The sequence below is a fragment of the Barbus barbus genome (genome assembly GCF_936440315.1).
Source record: "Barbus barbus genome assembly, chromosome: 30".
In the NCBI taxonomy this organism is placed as follows: Eukaryota; Metazoa; Chordata; class Actinopteri; order Cypriniformes; family Cyprinidae; genus Barbus; species Barbus barbus.
This window is the reverse complement of record NC_136758.1, coordinates 4,309,492-4,329,644: the sequence shown is the minus strand read 5'-3', so window position 1 is coordinate 4,329,644 and position 20,153 is coordinate 4,309,492. Positions and strand designations below refer to the sequence as shown.

Sequence of the window (20,153 nt, the reverse complement as noted above, 5' to 3'; positions counted from 1 at the left end):
GTTCGATATTAGCATGCACGATATTAGCATGCATATTACTAGAATATTAGCCATTTAGTAGTAGTAATTAAGCACATATTAATGCCTTATTCTACATCCCTAATCTTACCCAATACCTAAACTTAACAACTACCTTACTAACTATTAATAAGCAGCAAATTAGGAATTTATTGAGGGAAAAGATGTAATTAATAGTGAATACGTGTTCCCTATTCTAAAGTGTTACCGAAAAATGTTCTGCATGCTTAAGAGAGTTTAAGCATTCAAAAAAATTTAATATTTACAATAAATATCGTATTTCTGTTTCTGCCATTTTAGCACTAATTACTTTTTTTTTCTTGTACCCTTTGTTGCCGTATGATCTATAGGCTTAGTTATGTTAGATGACCACAAAAATCTATTTGAACTGAGTGCGCTAAAAATGAAAACCCCTACACCACAGTTATGACATGATGTAACTTTATTGCCTGTACAAAATCGTTCACCAAAATTTTTGTATGAATATGTACATACTCGTTTTCTAATTTTTGCACAGAGATCAAAGGGTACTGCATAAAAAGTACAATCCTTTTACAATCACTTTTCGTTCTTTGACTTGGAGCACTGCATGGACACCAAGTTGTAGCTAATCAAGATATGCATGACAGAAATGTAGTGATGAAGTTGTCTGAGGAAATCAGGTAAAAGTTTCTAGGAGTGGCATGCTGTCAAAAATGATTAATGTGTCCCATCCTTTGTTGTTGTCTGTTGCAGACAGGATGGTGGCAGCGTTCATTCCGAGCTTCATTGTGTACATGGTGTATCGTGGCTGCTTGTCAGGTCCCGTTGGAAACTTTTCCGCATGCCTCACTTCAGTCAGACACTGCCTCTCCACTAGCACAGCAAAAAAATGTGCATTTGTCTATGTGCAAGTCTTGTATTTACGTCACACATTAATCTCTTGCTAGCTTACCTACTTTATCTGTCGTCACTAGTGCTGAGTTACGCACCATTGCAGTAAGCATTGTCTCACGATCTCTCACAAAACCAGACACTCCAGCTGAAAAACATTTACCTCTGAATTCAGTTCATGCATTTGTACATGTTGAGTGCCTCTGATGTAAATTTACCATTGAGGTCACACATTTAAAGTAAAACTGTGTTTACTGAATTGTGCAGTGACCTCAGGACAAAGCTTGTACTCTCCTAAAAATAATGGTTGTTTATTGGTATCAATGGTTCCATGAAGAATCTTTAACATTCATGAAACCTTTCCATTTGACAAAATGTTTTTTTTTTTTTTAAGTAGAAAAAGTTTCTTCAGTTTATAAAAATGTTTTTCAATGGTTCTTTGAACAACTGTCCCTTGAAAAGTTCTTTGGGGAACAAAAGAACCCCCTTTTGAAACATTTATTTTTAACAGTGAGTATTTTTCAGCCATTATGGGCTAATATTTTCATCTGGCCCAATTATAAAAGTTTGCATTTTCACACAACAAAATTGCTACAGATGTCAATATCCTGCTTCATTACCATAATTTAAATGACCTCCATTTGCATAACACATCCAAAAAATAAAATAAAAAATAAACATACTGGGGTAAAATGACAACATTTTTATTCCTGTTTTGCCCATTAAAGTACTCCTCATGTTGTTCACATTTGAATAAACCAGACACAAAACCAAGACAGAACAGTGACTAACCACAAAAAAATATTTTTCTGAGGGAAGTCATCATCTTATTTTCACCTCATAAGAACTGGTGCCAAAAGTTAGTTCAGAGACAGTGTAATCCGTTGCCACACAGCTTGATGGTAATTGCAGAAATACATGAGATGGCAGGAAGCGCACATAACATATTTCGGTTCCTTAAATAAATCACAGATGGGCATCTTAGCAGATGATTAATTCTCTAGCCCCTGAAAATTAGGGGGAATCATACTCATCTTCTTCCATTCCCAGAGATCTGTTCACCACACATACAGAGTTGTTGCATCAGAAGCCAAGGATGCAAAAGCATTTTTCCAGAGCACATATTTTCTACCAAAGATCTCTGTCTCATCTTCATGCGTGAAACATGACGATTTGTAGCTACTGTATTTACATAACCACAGTTAAAGGGACAGTTCTCCCAAAAATGCACATTCTGTCACCATTTACTCACCCTCAAACCTGTATGCATTTCTTTCTTCTGCTGAACAGATATTCTACAGAATGTGGTTAACCAAACGATTATTGCTGCCCATTGACTTCCATAGCACTTTTTGTTTCATATTATTAAGTCAGTAACTATTTGGTTACCAAAATTCTTCAAAATATCGTCTTTTTATGCTCAGTGGAATAAAGAAACTGTTGTTTGGAACAACTTGAGGGTGAATAAATGATGACAGAATGTGCATTTTGGGTGAAATATCATTCTAACCCAATGCAGAAACTGACTATATAAATGTATTGCTGCTGTAGGCCTAGTTATTTGATTGCAATCAACATTCATCAAGTATTTAGGTACTATGATCAAAGAGAAGCTGTGGTTTTTGCACATTTAAGGCTGCACACTCTTTGTCTCCAAAGCAAATCATTCATCCAAGAATCATGTCTGTGGGGAGGGGGAAGTCAGACAGGACATAAACATGTTATATTTTAATTAGAGAAGATGAATCTCATTGTCCCATCTGTGTGTCTCAGCTTTCAAAGTGACCGGTTGATGTGGTGAGTGGTTACAATGACTTGAAAACTAGTAGTGAATCATCTGTTATATTAAAGGACAACAAGAAGCATTTAGGATATGAATTACTATTTAGATCCTGTTTGAGATGCTTTTCAAAAAATTGACATAGTTACAATACATTAAGTAATCCTTGACTTCAGACAGTGCAAAATTCATCTAAATGCAGAAGCGCTGAGTCACACAGGCAGACATTAACATTAAATAACATTGTAATGTGAAGCCGCTGCATCACTTCCAATGGCTGATGATTAGCACTTGTTTCTACAAAGCCAGTCCCATCTTTCCTTTACACAACAGAGACAATGACAAATCACTCACTCTCAGGATAGGAGTACTGATCTGACTCGGTAAAAGCATACCTCTTACTATTGTTTGGCTTACGGATGAGATTTGTTTCACCACTGAGTATCTGTTTAAGCTTGTTACTCCAAGGCTGCCTGTAGGAGAACAACATTCTTCACTTTAGAGATTTACAGTGCATATGGGGGAAGTCGTGGCCTAATGGTTAGAGAGTCGGGCTCGTAATCCAAAGGTTGCGGGTTCGAGTCTCGGGCCGGCAGGGATTGTAGGTGGGGGGAGTGAATGTCCAGCGCTCTCTCCACCCTCAATACCACGACTGAGGTGCCCTTGAGCAAGGCACCGAACCCCCAACTGCTCCCCGGGCGCCGCAGCATAAATGGCTGCCCACTGCTCCGGGTGTGTGTTCACGGTGTGTGTGTGTGTGTTGACTGCTGTGTGTGTGTGTGTGTGCACGTTGGATGGGTTAAATGCAGAGCACGAATTCTGAGTACGAGTCACCATACTTGGCAGTATGTCACTTCACTTCACTTCATATACAGGATTTTTAGATGTTAGCATCAAAACATTCACAGTGAAGATAAAATTCATAAAAATGCCATTATGCAGAGAGAAGTATAGACTGAACTCCTAAAGGAGAACCTTTAACTGGACTTGATGTTGGCTATCTAAAATGTAGCAGTTAAAGCAAAAAAATAAAAAAATAACAACAAAAAGCAGTGTATGAATTTCAATCCCCTTTAACAACTGCTTTAGTTGTAGTAGTTTCACTAACTTAATCTACAACCATTCTATAAAAATCAGTTTGACCTAATAATATACTGTTTCATGAAATTATGTTAGATATTTAACCATAGTGTCATTTCTGAGATCCTCAATGCATGACTATCAGATATAGTCCTGATCTTATATTTGATAAGCAAATTCAACAGATACCCTGGAGATCATTTTAAGAGCAATGACTTATGGGACAATTCATTGTTATCTGCTATGTTTCTGAAGGTAAAAAACAGTAATCTTATAATTTACATTATTAAAAAATAAAAAAATTAAAAAAATCCTTAAATCCCAAGGTGACACTTCACATTTGATGGCATTTCATTTAAATGATTGTTTTTATTGGTTTTTATTGCTAGCTAGGGTCTTATGTTACTCCTAATGTTGTTCCATTCATTTTTATTGCATTATTTATTTATTTTTATTTTTAAACATTTAAAGAGTTTTTTTTTACTACTATTCTTAAATTATTCTGAACATTATTCTGCACTCTAGGTGCATTGTTTCTGAAATTCTGAAAATAGTAGTAACTAAATAAATAAACAAATTGTAAACGGTGCTTAAAAATGGTAATACCATGAATGCATCCTGTAACAGCACCAATGTAACAACAACATTTTATCAGTTCATGTATTCCATTAGAAAAGAACCAATGACCTTGCTATAACAACAATACTAACAAATGGATGACATCACTTTCGAAGTTTACAGCAGCATCTCAATTGTTTGCTCAAAAGTCAGTGTGATTATTGATGTGACCCTTTAATTTGCAGACAAGTACATCAAATGACAGAAGGTATTGGACTACTGTTATAGCAGGTTAAAGCTGTTCAGCGTGGGACATGTCTTTATACATTTAAGGAAGTAAAACTAATTTAAATCGAGGAAGTAAATCTTGCAGAAGTTTTGCATTACATCATTAATTCAGAGCTCAACCAAGTGCTGTTAAATGGATTTGTCTAAACAGACATCACTGGGCATTGGCAGGAATAATTACATTTCTGGCACTACTATATGTCTTATAATTTATCATTTTAATAAAGGATTTTACTTCTTCTCCACCTGTCTATGCATGTGAAACAAGTAGGGTTTCTATTAAGGTCCTGAATTTGCAGAGGTTATTGTAAAATACAATGTGTAGCCTACGAATAACTCACAGTTCATATAACACATGTATTGCATCATAATTTGTATCATTAAATATAGGTCTATATATATTTGTTTGACTGTAATACCCTATAATATCTATTTCAGAAATGCCATCTTGTGAAATTTCCATATCATTTCCATATCAATCCCCAAGATATGTTCAAACACTGAGTATGCTGATGTATAACATATTGGTTTAGAATCATGTTAACCTACAATATATTCATTCATAAAAAGTGTGTGTGTATATATATATATATATATATATATATATATATATATATATATAAAGCAATAACATAATAAAAGTTTTTTATAATTATAATTATTTATTTATTACAGTAATCGTAACAACCAAAGAATCGAATAATATAAATAAATAAATTGGTTTAATTAAAAAAAAAAAAGGGGGGGGGGGGGGGTGAATGAAAGTCGTATTAGAGGCATGGTGAAAGAACTGAAAGCCTGAACTGGGAAAAACGCTGCATTTATTACTTATTAACATACACTGAGCTATGTTGCTCACTAACAGTCCTATGTCTATGGTGTCATTGAAATATTTATATGCCTAATACGGCAGGAAAATACAGTACATGCATTCATAGAGTGTCAGCAATGGCTGGGAAACAGAGATCTTTCCGTCGTGAAATCATCAGGCTGAGTCTCTAGTACATTACTGCTACAGAAAGCCATGAACATAACAGAACTTGAGCAAGAATTAAAATTTTAACTGTTAGTTTGGCTGTGAAAAACATCACCTTTTACGAAAATTAAATGGACTGAAAAAAATCCATCAGTGACAATTTTTTTCTGTTTTCCACTAACAACAGTGCAGAACAAGAAAAAACACATTTTACAAGCTTGCGTGAGAGTGTTCCACGTTGACCAACGATCCTATGCCATAAAAGATTACTTGTATAAATATTTGCATTACATACTTAAATCCTTGATTAGACTTTAAATTAAGCTTTTGAGATTTAGATCGATCATTCATATATCAGTCAATCAATCATTTGTATATATATATATATATATATATATATATATATATATATATATATATATATGCATGCATTTATTTATTTCAGTAGTTGTTATTGTTGTGTTAATGTTATTAATAGTGAGCATAATAGAGTCGCGTATGCTACTGTCGTTTAATGACATTTTGTTGTGATTACGGTGTCGTTTGCACAATAATATTCGGAATTAGGAAAAGATGGTTTAGGAAACTCTATAGTAATAGTCGTGGATAGCTGTTTGACCGACACTGTCAGTTAATATCGATGGTATATTGATAGGCGCTTTGTATCAGTTTTACTTCGCCTATGATTGCTCAACAAGACGGGTTCCATCGATCAAATTTTAAACCATATTTTCTTTTCTTTTCTCACTAATGTTTTGGCTCCGAGAAGTGCAAATAGCTTTTCTCACACTACTTGTCTTTCACATTGGTGTTAATTTATTTTTTTAAAAAGATGACGTGATAGATGTTTAGGTCACAATTCCTTTTGGCATAATATATAAAACGCGTTGCTGTATAAATTAATAACAGCTTCAAACAAGTATCAATAATGATATAGGCCTATCTTCTCTTTCTGTAACAGCGTTCGTTTCTTTTCTTTTCATTTCTTTTAACTGAAATGACAGTTGTTTGTCATTGTTACATTGTGGCCTATATTTGTTTGTTTGTTTAAAATATTTACAATTTATTTTCCCCCGGAAATATTTTAAGTTATTTTCTCAGCAATTCATTACATACAGTTTTGAGATTAGCCTATGCATTTTTATATTTGCTAGTCTCCGTTTTCCCTGTGCACGTTTCTAGTCGAGTTAATTCCAGTGTCCAGGAACCAAGAGGTGCTCTTTACTCCTCCAGGGTGATGGGGATATCAATGCACAACACCCCAGAGCAGGCGAGAGGCATTTGGGTGTCAGAGAAAAAGAGGAAGAGGAGGAAAAATATCGACGTCATGACAAACTAAGACTTTTTTTTGCAACTTCATCTACATCAGGTAGGCCTACAATGCTTTACTTAGTAGGATTTATTATTTATTTATTTGTTATGTTTTTTTATGCATTTTTTTTTTTTTTTTACAAAAAGTAGATGTATAAAATAAAGTGTTATGATACTAAAATGTGACTGTAAACATGAATGTGACTGTAGTTGTATTACATTTAGCTGTAATTCCCCCGTTGTCCTGCAGGTGATTGCAAGAAACTGAGCTTACCGCAGTTTACCATGCACTTAAAACAAACTATAACTCTCTTGTAGCCATCAGAACAGTTTTAATAGTATAAAACGTCGTATAGGCCTGGTAATAATAATAATAATCGCGTTGAATAAAATGCAGACGGTTTTTGATTGTGCATAGGCCTATTACCCGACGATCTGCCTATCTGTATGCCGAGCCGGCATCTTCCACAAGGTTGCTAACAAACACCAACCATGTCAGCACTCATGCTTTAAGTAAAATGACTGTAGAACCGTTTTAAGAAACTTGCCAAATGGAGGATTATCTATATTTATAGATAGTTATATAATCCTAATATATATCGTAATACATTTTGCACCGTGTGGCTATGATCCAGCATCAACACAGATAGCATCACTGGAGGCGCCAAATGCGGACAAGCACCATTACGCTCAGCAGCGCACGAGAAAACAGCAAAATGGCCTTATCTCTCCATGCAGAGCATATTGCGTGAAACACTCTCTTACTGAGAATTCAGCTGAATTCAGATGTTATTGCACTTTTTGCTGCTAATTTAGAATGGACACAAATGTACTGAAAACACTAGGCAGAATAAGCAATTTGTTATATCAATTTCCATATGAGAATTTGAAGTGAAATTAAGCGCTCATAAAAAGACAATAACGATATTTAGATGTTTTTATGCAGTACCTTTATTTAGCATATTTACACATGAATTTATAAAAATATATAACTAAAGCTTTCTTCATATTTACATTAACAATTTATTACTTTGTTCACATAGGGTTTATTTATTGTACACGTCTATGTAATGTATTGCCATTCTTTCAAAATGATTTTGTACTGATGCGTGATTTAGTTTTAAGACAAATCGCATTTTTGCATCCGCTATGCTGTCGCTGTCATAAATAGTATAGGCAACCCCAGTATGACAGTACAATGGTTAAACAGCCAACCACCAAACAACGCAGCCTGGAGACAGCTATAGTTACATTAAAGAACAAAGTCGGATACATTCATTCATTCGGCTTTACAAAGATCTTATTCTCCGACAGCGCTGGCCACGGGCTCGAACAGCACAACACCGTCGAAACATGTGCGTTGGTTGAACTTACGGTTTGCTTTCTTGAAATACAATCATTTCTAAACTGATGCATCTGTGCTGTTACGAGGATGAGGTAGAAAGGCTGAGTCCGTGTATATTGCTCAATGCTCCGTGCTGCTTGCTTAGGGGACTCGGTGGTTTTCTGTCTCCTGCGGAGGACAAACAGGAGAACATATTTAGAGAGAAAACAAATCGTAACTCTCCTCACATCCAATCACGCATTTTCCGTGTCATGTAAATCTATGGGATCGGGGCATGTTCAAAAAGACCACTTCCTCTAAAATACATTTAATAAAAATATTCTAAAATAGGCTAAACGTTTTTGAAATATTCTTATAATTTTTATATTTACGCATTACAAATACTGACCGTTTATTCAATAATGTATATTTATTTCGAATTTGTAAAATGTATATTATGTTAAAGTAATCTAATGCATAATGCCTACAATAGTTATTCATAGAAATGCATAGTAATTAATCATGTAAATGCATTCACACAGGCTTATTAATGAGGCCAGTCATTCTGGTGAGCATATAGGCCGCAACTGAGATCATACAATACACTCTTTAAAAATAAATAAAGGTTATTTAGCATCAATGGTTCTATGAAGAACCTTGAACATCCACGGGACCTTTCAAATTCAGAAAAGGTTCTTGGTAGTCGAAAAAGTTTATTTAGATTTTTAAAATGTTCTTCAAAATGGTTCTGGAACTGTTCACTGAAAAAATCTTCGGGGAACCAAAATTGGTTCTTCTATGGCATCACTGCAAAAACACCCTTTTGGAACCTTTATTTTTAAGAGTGTACTTACACCCTCACTGCACCCTGCATGACCTCATTCTCTTCCGAAATTGTATGTGCATGCCTAATGGTTTGGTTGAAAACACTAGCCTATCAGGCTTCTATATAAAAGTTGGAACCTTATTTATTTATTTTTTTCCCCAAGTGTTGCTTCTAGCAATTAGAAAGTAAAGTGAATGATAATATAAATCTAATTATGAGTGTTTAAGAAGTGTATACATTTATTCAAATTAGCAATAAAAAAACAACAACAACAACAACTTTAAAGTCAGTGCAGATGCCCCGGAAAATAATCGCCCTATAAGCAATTATACTCAAATCTCATTGATAATGGACAGCAGTTGAAGTGTGACCGATATCAAAGTATGATTGTGCATACCATCTCGCACTGCATGTTTGAACGCCATAGAAGAATGGATGTCACTCGGGTGCATCGCTACGCCACCGCCAGGGTGGGAGAGGCTGGTACCCTGGGCTTGCCAGTGATGCCCTGTGCTCACATAGCTGCCTGCCGGGCCACTGTACACGCCATACTGGTTGGAGGGAGAGTACGCGCATGCTGGGACATAACTAGACAAAGTCGACGAAGGCTGAAGAAACAAGAAGAAATAACACAGTCTCATCCCAACTCGTCACATATTGACGCTTGGTTTTTGCGTCGCTTTTTCGACGTGAAGGGAAGGTAATTTTTTTAAATAGGAAACACTTAGCGTATATTAATCATTTTTAAATAAATTTTGCCAGTACTTGCATCTGCCTCCTATATCTTGCGTTTTCTTCACAGATGGTAGGTTTAGGGGCAGGGGTTGGGTAAGTCACTATTTTTACTGTTTACATTCAAAAATCACACCCCTACATATATGCAATAATGGCAACCTTATTATGACGATAAAATTCCCAATAGCGCGTTAGCATATCGACGCCGAAAAGTTACGCTTCCCTTCACGTCGAAAAGTGACGCTAAAGGGGTACCTTGAGCGTCAAAAAGCGACGCAAAAACCAAGCGTCAATATGTGACGACTTGGGATGAGACCGGGTTGGAAGAAAAGCAATCACGTTAACACAGAGCAAGCTGAAAAAAAAAATACAGTTTACAAATAATACATGATAAGGTAACACTTTGTATTTCCGTTTTGTGGCTATATTACACGTAAATAGGCGTGCAATATAATTTTGAAGTGTGTAAGCAGCTACATAAAACAATTATATTTTAGGTACTTGATTTTTATTACACAGTACTTATGTAATTACAAAATAACATGAAAGATAACTGTGACAACCAAAGTCATCCAAATGATTTATGAACAGAGTTTGTATCAGTAACAATAAAATAATTGCTACGATACCTGAGGGTATTTAATGTCTGCATCGATAGCTGATTTGTCTATTCCATTGACTCCATGAGCAGAGGGAAATGTCGCTCTATTCACACTACCCCAGTCCTCCATTTTTGGTGCGTATCCTTCAGCGCTAGCAATAGCTTGACAAAAAAAAAAAAAAAAAAAAGTTTTTTTGCTTAACTTTGCAACCAACTAAATCAAAATGATTCCAAGCAGAATAAAGCATTATGGAATCGACCAATATCAGCGATAGTCTCCCTTGTAACTGAATGATTTAAACGATATATTTTAAAACATTCAGTGCAGCACATTTAAAATGCATTAATATTAAGCGAAAATTCATGCATGCATATTTGCTTGAATGGATTTTAAATAAATATATTATCACCAGTTACTCCAAGTGTCAATTTATGGTACATATTCTCATATATAAGAATTTATAACATGTTCTAAAAGAGTATTTTCAACAACACGTTTTATTATAAATATGCACATTATAATGAGATGTAATTATACTATATATTGGGTCGCTTAATGCGTGCATTTATTTGTTATAACTTAATGTAAATAAAGGAATAAGTATTTATATACATAACTAATACATTTTGAATATCTAAAACTATATCATTTGCTCAGTTTAGACTGAAAAATCATCTGAAAATGTTTTAGTCTAAAATATTATTTTACATGATTCAGTCAACATTAATACATAATATTTTCAAAATCTTTTATGGGTTTAATCAGGTAGAAACAACTATGTAAGGTAACAATTGCAGGTTACCACTTTTTTCAGGACAGAGAACCCGAAGGCCTCCTCGGTTATAGCCTACATCTTAATACTGTTTTCTAAATTTCATGTCAGATTTTTAATCTGAAAATGTATCCAACTTTACATAGTTTCAATGTTTGTAATAGGCTACACATTAGGTGATTGCATTGGCCTCTTCAGTTTGCTTTGTGTATGCATCGCAAAGCAAGCTATAGTGAGGCTGAGGCCTAGATGTGACCGTACACTTAAGATTTGTTGTCAAAACCAATTATTGTACAATGAGTCTCACCTGAAGGATCCATGAAAGCCCGAATACCCAGTATACTGCTGACCGTGTGCGCTGAAGGCCAGCCGCGGGGAATGCTTACATGCCCACCCGTGACAGGAACACCGGGAGGATTGCTCATTTTGGTCCCGGAAGGAGACATTGCATTGGGGTATGAATACGGGTATATATGGTTATAGGAGATGCCGGACTGCGGAGGTGCTTGTTTGACATTTTCATATTGGTTAGGCTGGGAGAGGTTTCCAATCTTGTTCCTTAATATCCGGCTGATAGAGCTGACCGAGGGAACATTGTACTTGTCACATACTCCGTCCGCGAGAAGACGGTCCCGGATTTCCCATGCAAAAATTCCCGGGTCTCCTTGTTTGTAGTCCCGTATGTTTTTTACTACATTCGGCGTCGTAACTCGTGGTTTGCTGCCACCTATTGCGCCTGGCAAAATGGACCCAGTTTCGTTGTATCTCGCAAGGATTTTACTCACACAGCCATGGGAGACCCGAAGCTGCCTGCTTATGTCACAAGGTCTGATGCCAAGCTGGGCTAACTCCACGATTCGTAATCTTATTGCATTGGGCAAAGGACGTCCATTGACAAAAACTCCCCCCAGCTGGTTCACCTCCCCGTAGGTTTGCTCTGTAAGAAACAAAAGGCATTATACATATACTGTGGAAAATGAATGTCATAAAACAGCATGGCACATCATATACATATTGAGTGACTTTCGCAAATCCACTATTTTTCCATGAACATGGAGATAATTTTCTGCATTCTCCAACATTTTTAACACTCGAAATTGTCAGAAGAAATAATGAATAGCCTATTATTGGCTTAATAAGACAATCGTTGTACGGTAGGCACCGGTCACAGTGACTTTATTTGAATTATTTAAATAACCTACTCATAACCAAAGCAAACATTTCACAATTCAGTTTGAGGCTCAGAGTTACGGTTATTTCTGGTCTAAATAAGACATCTCTGCAAAATAAGCGTGCAGATGTGAACGAGATCTCACCCATTTGCTCTTGCGATGCGTGTCTTTCAAAGTTTTCCCTCAATGGCTGAACGCTGCAGCATGCAGTAGATTTGTGATGTTCAGAAGACTTCGACACACTTTTGTCTACTCCGGCTGCAAAACTACATGCCAAACTTGTCTATGGTAGAATGGGATACGAGTGATCCTCTCCAGTTAAAGAGGGATTTGTCTGATCCCGCAGGGTGAAGTTTGCTGGAGTTATTTTGACGCGTCCTCCACGTCAATCTAACTGGTTACGCGGAGAGCGACGGGTTGATTTCATTGGTCCAGGATTCCTGGGGTAGGCTGCAAGTGTGCGCGTATCCAATATGCACAGTTTAACCTTTTCACAAAATTCATTCAGATTAGAAGGAAAAAGCAAAGCTTCCTTTAAACTTGACGCATTTCTAACAATAATGAGTCATTAAGCAATAGGATGTATGCAACTTTGGAATATGGAAAGGGGTGGTTTGGGGAACAGTAGAGTTGTTTGGGCATCTAGGTTCCGGAAAGTGTATGCTATGAGAATGAGATTTATGTTATGAGAGTATCACGTGTATTTTGCACATATTCTAAACGCTAAATCTGCGTTCTGCTTTTCTGAATCAAGTGCGCCTTTGTACGTGCATATGATACGCATCTACCCCACAACCCTAATCCTACCCATCGCGTAGCATATACACGCCAAAGTCCATTTTTGCTTATCAATACCACGAGTTTTTGTTTTTATTTGGCGTATTATCTATACACACTTTTATGGAGATCGGGTTATGATTTAGCCATGCGCCGCTACCATAAAATAATAACATTGAATCCCTGCAATAACAAGCTCTTCATTTGTGTATTTCATACTTCTGGTGTCTAAACCATCACTAGAAATTAAACATACACAATTTATAAAAACAAAAAACACTTGTAATGCACATTACAAAGAAATGTAGCTAACCTAACTTATCATCACACATGTTCCAAATAAGATCCAATGCAAGAATCTTTGTCACATGAAAACTATATAGAGTATATAGGGTATTGACTGAATTCCAAAGGCCAACACTATCACAGCATGCTCACAGAGTTTCCTGTGGAAGTAAAGAAGGTATAGTTTATTAGCTCACAAAATGTCACTTGTAAAAATTTACAGACGACCCAATAGACCAAGAAGCGGTGTCACTATCCGTACATGTGTGTAGATCACAAGTCTCCACTTCAACACATGGAGAACATCTTTCGAGGTCATCACACAACATTTGGGGGAAATGCTTAGGTTAATGTAACGAAATCAATGAGCAAAAAGTATTTAGTCTGCTGTTGTAGTGTAGTGTGCTGTTGTGAGAGCCTATTATTAATAGACATCAGTATCATATAGCCTACGTGTTGTAACTATGCCCACGAGGTGTAAAAGAGAGTATCCATGCCATGTCAAGGTGAGCGTTGTGCGTCAAAAATAAACCCTTCAAAAAACTCCCACAGGTTTAAGTCGTGTTAACAAGGGACATACTGAGACCAGAGAGCAAAGAGTCTCCCTCCTCTGGATAAATTAAGCAATTACACTTTGTAGTCAGATTTTGTGGATACACAATGAGGTTAGCAGGGGAACACGGCTATCGAAATTTGCTTCAAGAGAACATTTGTGAAACATGCAGTCGACGAGCTCACTTCATTGGGGTCTTGCACAGGATTCTCAGGTATGCAGGTTCATCGCACAGAGCTTTACCGACTTTATTTAAATGGAAAGATATTGTAAAGAGGATACGAGCAAAAGATCGTAGCCCATTGCTATATGACTGCTGCTGTAATGCATATCGGTAATCCCACCTTGTTTTAATTTTAAAGTTCTTAGGCTATTTAGAACAGTTCGATTTAAGATTCGGTAACCAGAGAGAGAGAGAGAGAACTAAACTTTCTAAATAATTCAGAGCGCACCATTGTTTCCCTTTCTTTCTTTCTTTCTTTCTTTCTTTCTTTCTTTCTTTCTTTCTTTCTTTCTGTGTGACTTGGGACGTATTTAGGGGCAGATATTGCAGTGATAATAGAGTTGATTTTTATCCTTACAGTTCAAATCCAGCATACGCACAATAATGACAATTGAACATAATGAAAGTGCATGTTTACATATTTTGACGTCCTTTTTGCTATGAGGCTTTATTAATTTGTGAAAAAAAATATATATATATATATTGAAGGATTAATGCCTTGAATTTGATCACTGTTTGTATTTCTCTCAAAATAAGTCTGTACAGGCCGCTGCAAAGTTTTTAAATCTCTTTTATAAGCATAATGTGTCAAATTGAAATATTAGTTTTGACAAATATTATATATAATATTTGCACATTGTTTGAACATTAATTTAGGAATCAGTTAATGTAACGCTTTTGTTGAAAACAGGGATGATAGAATTTTCAAACATGAAAAGAAACCCATCTTTGTGGGGTTATTGGCCAATGTATAATTCAGTGGATCATGTCGTTTTAAATAAAGTAAACAGGACAGCCAACTTTTTTTTCCTCAGTAGTAACCCCACAGGTGAGTTAACCCTGACACCTGTATTGGGATGAGACTATACGCGCACAGCTTCACGCATTCATTTAGAAATATAATGGACCAAAAAGTACTGTCAGGTCTCTGCGGTTTGTTGGTGGTATTCAAAGGCTTGTTTAAAATATAGCTAATACTGTGACAAATACAGTTTCATTCTTTATGCCGCATCATATAAATAATCAGAAATTAAATAAACGCGTTAAATTTGCGCCTGCATGTTTTCTAGCGGAATATCTGTTTATCTTTATATAACCTAGTGTGTGTTGTGTTGTTGATTATAATTTAACAGCACACCTACTCTCGTCAAATAAATTAAATAAACGAACTATCTGCTATCATTCTGTGCCGGTCATTTTCACTCATCCAATTCACAGATAAAGACCGATGCTTTAAGATAATACAGGAGAACATGACGATACAAAGTGTGCTCTCTCTCCCATTATCTGGACTCTGCCAAACTGAAAATAGAGCTTATGTCTGGTTTGGTAAAGACATTTAAACAATATCTAACAGGTCTTTGACGTAGTCTTTCATCGCTTCTATAACCTAATATAAACTATTTAGTATGAAAATATGTCAAAAGTCGAATTAAGTCGCTTGTTTTGTGATAGCTCTAACTCTTCTTATAATAATAATAACAATAACAATAATATTAATAATAATAATGCATTGTTAACACAGCTTGGGGAAAATATTAAAGAACACTATTCAATCTATACATTACTTTATACCAGCAAAACAAAGGGTTAAATCGGGTAGCACTTGCAGATTAACACTTTTTTTTCTTCAGTGAATTACACGTATTTTTTTCTGCGTGCATACGCACTATCACATTTCTATAGCGTCAATTATTTATTCCCAGTTATGATTATCAAAGCTATAAAATGTGTAGCTATAGCAATGATAAATGTGACTGTGGTATTAAAACGTTTAAATCACGGATGTGCACGAAATATATTCTGATATATTATATGGACTCAGTTTTCTTTTATGCCTGTATGGACTGCCTATGGACGGTTTTATTAAAGACCCGTTGTGGCTCAGGTTTTGATTTAGTGTTTGTGAGTTTTGTGATCTCGTTGCTATGTATGGAAATTATTAGACTAGGCCTGGACTGCGTGCTGTCAACAGATGAGAATCAACATGGGGTGAAGAACACAAAGCCTAAGTGTACGATATATAATCTATAATTCATACCGTAAGAGTCACAGGGTCACTCTGGGAGCTTTTAAAATCAGGTATACTCTCAAAACAGACAGCTTAGTAACAAACAATTAAAAAGACTTTGTACATATACATATTAAATCTGGTGATTTAAATCCATATTTCTTTTCAGTTTTTGCCAAAGCAAAAACAATCGTGCAAGTACAAAATTTCTTCTAGAAAGGTGAACAGAAAAAAAGAAAAAAAAAAAAAAGTTGGACATAACTTGGTACTAGCATCCATTCATGACCTCTTCGATGAAAGACAAAAGGTTTCCATTAAGGGTTTATTGAAATTGTGAACTGAGAAACTGTGGAGCGCAGAGGCAGCTGGTTTTATGGTTTGAAGGCTCCACCCCAAGTTCAGCAATGAGTGCCAGCGTAAAGCCTGGTTAATTGTTTATGACCTTTACAAAAATGTTTCTCATGTGGAAAAATGGCGACTAATTGCTTCAGTGGGTGAGGCAGTATCGAACACATGGATGAAAACATAGCAAGTCAAAATTATTAGCTAATATATAATTCCAAGTGCACCTCTACTAATACATACTTTATTCACTGCTTTGGATTGTGAACTGGATTCACAACGAGTTTTGCCCATAAAATGGTTAGAACGGACTGTTTGGGCTTGGGAACCTATGAGTTTAAATAAATAGTGAGTTTGCTACTATGTGTGTGTGTGTATGAAAGTGGGCCGAAGAAATGAGGGCTCCAAATTTTTTATATATATATATATATATATATATATATATATATATATATATATATATATATAAGAGTTTTTGTAGTGTTATGAAATGCCTTGTATATTTAGGTGTGGGTGAAAATCATAATAATTTCAACACTGTCTCTTGGTTTGTAAAAACTAATAATTACTATAATATAGGTTACTTATAACGGAAGACGATAGAACTTTCACACTTTTGGAAGTATAACCAGTATCACCGATTACATTAAAGTGGTGGTTTTCTCCAGTTCTGAAGACGGTGACTACGCAAGCTTGGTTTGGAATGTGAATCAGATCGCAAAACCGGATTGGATTCATTTGGACTGACTAAAATGACAAAACTTTATTTGGATAGTCCACTTTATTCGGCTACTATAAGTAGAACTTTGCAACTACATGTCATGGGCCTTCACGATTAATCGAAATTAAACTGCAGTCGCCATTAGGCAAACGATTTTTTTTCATGTGTAGCTTGTTAGTGGAGCATGTTCTGTGATCAGTAGTAAATACTGCTACTGGTGAAACTCCAAATATGCAAGAAAAGATAAGGCCTGTGTCTGTAGCTGAATAAACAGAAGACTGAACTGCTTTCATCGAATTCTTCTCCGTGTAATTCCATTATAATAAAGTATATTTATAATGCAATGCTAATAGACATAGCCTTTATCACTGCTTACTATACTATAAACTAATACTACAAACTAATGTGTTGCGTGCCTTATACTGTGTAAGAAGCCACACCATCTCAAAGACGGATTTGATTTCAAACACTCGACTGACTTTGAAGTGAGTTTAGAGTAAACTAAAACATAATGTCTTTTGTTGGGAAAAAAAGGCTCATAAATGCTTCTTATGTTTGGAAAGATGTGTGACTCGTGCTGCTTTTTTCAAATGGACTTAAAGGAAGGAGCAGCATACTGAGCATTACTTCACTGACAAGCTGCGCATAACAGCCTTCGCGATTTCATAATCGCACCAACCAGACGATTTAATCGCGATTTCGATTCGATTAATTAGTGCAGGCCTAACATGTCAAGTGTTAGTAGAATCAGTTGACTACTTGCAAAGATACTTGTAGTCAGCAGCCTGTTGGGGACCATCAAAAAAAAAAAAAAAAAGAAGCATTAACTAGCAGATATTAAGCAGACAGTTTTACCTTTGCTGTGGGCGGTCAGAAAATTTCGCTGGAGACTCGCGGGAACGGAAAGGTGGGATTTGGGTTATAGAAATGGAATCAATGCACGAAGTTGAGAATAAAATTAAAGCTACTGTTTACTTGACAAACGCAAACCAAGGCAAGTCAGACATCTGGAAACAATTCTCAATTGTCACTGAAAAAATGGGAAAGAGTTCAATTTAGTAGTTGCTATAAATGTGCAAAAGTGTTCATTTACAAAGAGCACAAATCTGGCACCTCTGCCCTGAGGCGAAAAGGTCACCTATTTTCTAAGCTCTATGTGTTTATTTATTTAATGAGGTAAAGTTATTTCATATTGTGCTTTGGCTTATTTAGCCTACTTACACAGTTTAACAGTAAAACCGTTTAGTTAATCATTTTGGCCCGTGTGTATCATGCAGTAGGTTTAAAAACGGAGGTGGTAGTTGTGGCTTTGTGTTAAAGCTTAATGTTTTACAACACTAATTAAAAAAAAGAAAAAACAATGTTTTTGTCACATGGTGCTTTGGTTTAGCATACTTCATCTTATTTAAACGCAATTGTGTTTAAAGCCTGTTATTCTGGATGTTAACTTGAACGAATATTTAGTCTGATCGTATTTGTGTACATTTTTCACAAGTTCTGAGAGAAAGTCCTAGGGAGCGGGTGGGAGTGGACACAAACATTACGGGCGCGGGCGGTGCTGGTCAGAAATTCAATGGGAGCGGGCGGGTGCGGGTTTAAGAAAACAGTCCCGCGCAGGGCTCTACATTGGTGTTCAGATGACAAACCACATGCATCCGAGCAGAGCCGAAGCACACCAAAACACACACACACACACACACACACACACACACACACACACACACACACACACACACACACACACACACACACCAAAAAATGAAGTGTCTATTTACACTAAGTGCAAATAGCCCTCCTTGTTGGCAAACGCTATTTACACTAACTCTGCCCACCAAAGCGAGATTGGGTTAGTCAACACCTAAAAAAGGCGCTTATTAAACATCTGTTTCAGTGGCGCAGATGGTAAGTTGCATGCATTTAGACGCGTTCGAGCCTGCGCCTCTTGCCGAACACCCCCCCCCCCCCCCCCCCCCCCCCCTTCAAATCTCATATGCATCAGAAAGGCATTTATCTTCAATAAAAATTAAGGAAATAATAAAAAAGTTGAAAATAGGTGTAGGGGAGGTATTTATTGTCCCAATAAGGTGGCATCCATTTCATAATTTGAATTAAAACTATAATTTACACTCAATATGTTATTATTGTGTAATGTACTACAATACTGAGGTGCAGATAATTACCACTATTTGCAATATTATAAATAGCAGAAAATATTGCTATTTTCACTTGGTGTACATAAAATCCTTTGCTATTTGCACTTAGTGTAAATGGCATCTAATTGCTATTTACACTGAGTGCAAATAGCCGCTGGCAAAACATAGGCTACCTCTTCTCCAAAACACATGCACTTTTGTTTATTAACCGCTAGAGGGCCAAAAGTTAAATACTGTAGCCTTTATTAAGTCACAAAGGCGATGGAATAAAAACTTTTGCTAATTAATTGGTTCCAGACCAAATTGGTGTCAGATTATTGTTTTTAAGAATATTTCGCATTATTTTGATTCAGTTGTGGATTTTGTCATAGGCCTACAACAACACTGCTTTACCACGAGAGAAATGAACTAGGCACGATTGTTTCCCGAAGGCGAAGTATCTTGGTTGCACATCCGTTGTTTGAAACGTCTTTGTTCAACAATTGCAGAACGGTTGTTAATAACATCAGATTGTGGTAGGCTATTTCTGTTAGGCTAATTAATCTTTATCGAGTGTCAGATTATTTTATCTCGTTTACATGGACAAAAGAAAGTCGGCGCTTTTATTCTCTTGATACTGAATTATTTAGATTTTTTTTTTAAGAAAAACTTGTAATCCCAGGTCGTTTTTTTTTTTTTTTTGCAAATAGGAGACTGGGGATGGTTGTTACATTTTGGACACTTCTGTCTGTATCTTGGACTTCTTTTAAGACAAGTGCATTCAAAATGTGATT

General features: G+C 36.1%; 2 protein-coding genes across 3 annotated transcripts in view; one reads left to right on the top strand and one right to left on the bottom strand.

Annotated features, from left to right (window-relative positions):
- Positions 1-7,023: 7,023 nt before the first annotated feature.
- Positions 7,024-12,762, bottom strand: LOC306850236 (paired box protein Pax-1-like). Its single transcript, XM_079385749.1, has 5 exons — positions 12,460-12,762; positions 11,451-12,080; positions 10,399-10,532; positions 9,432-9,642; positions 7,024-8,397 (listed from the first exon to the last, which is right to left on the bottom strand). Exons 1-5 carry the CDS (start codon positions 12,461-12,463, stop codon positions 8,309-8,311), a joined length of 1,068 nt encoding a protein of 355 aa, XP_079241875.1. The 5' UTR covers positions 12,464-12,762; the 3' UTR covers positions 7,024-8,308.
- Positions 12,763-14,013: 1,251 nt separating this feature from the next.
- The window catches only part of LOC306850879 (homeobox protein Nkx-2.2a), a 39,403-nt gene continuing 33,263 nt past the window's right edge, over positions 14,014-20,153 (top strand). The window contains exon 1 of one of the 2 annotated variants that reach the window (XM_079386822.1): positions 14,014-14,144. The gene's annotated coding sequence lies outside the window, so the exon portion shown is untranslated. The remainder of the gene's footprint in view (positions 14,145-20,153) is intronic. The other variant, XM_079386823.1, reaches the window with a different exon arrangement.

Excerpts from the sequence above, each read along its gene's own strand:
- LOC306850236 (XM_079385749.1), bottom strand. Across the intron at positions 9,643-10,398 it reads CAGACATTAAATACCCTCAG|CCTTCGTCGACTTTGTCTAG; the intron begins GTATCGTAGCAA and ends TTGTTTCTTCAG. Across the intron at positions 8,398-9,431 it reads CAAACATGCAGTGCGAGATG|GAGACAGAAAACCACCGAGT; the intron begins GTATGCACAATC and ends TGTCCTCCGCAG.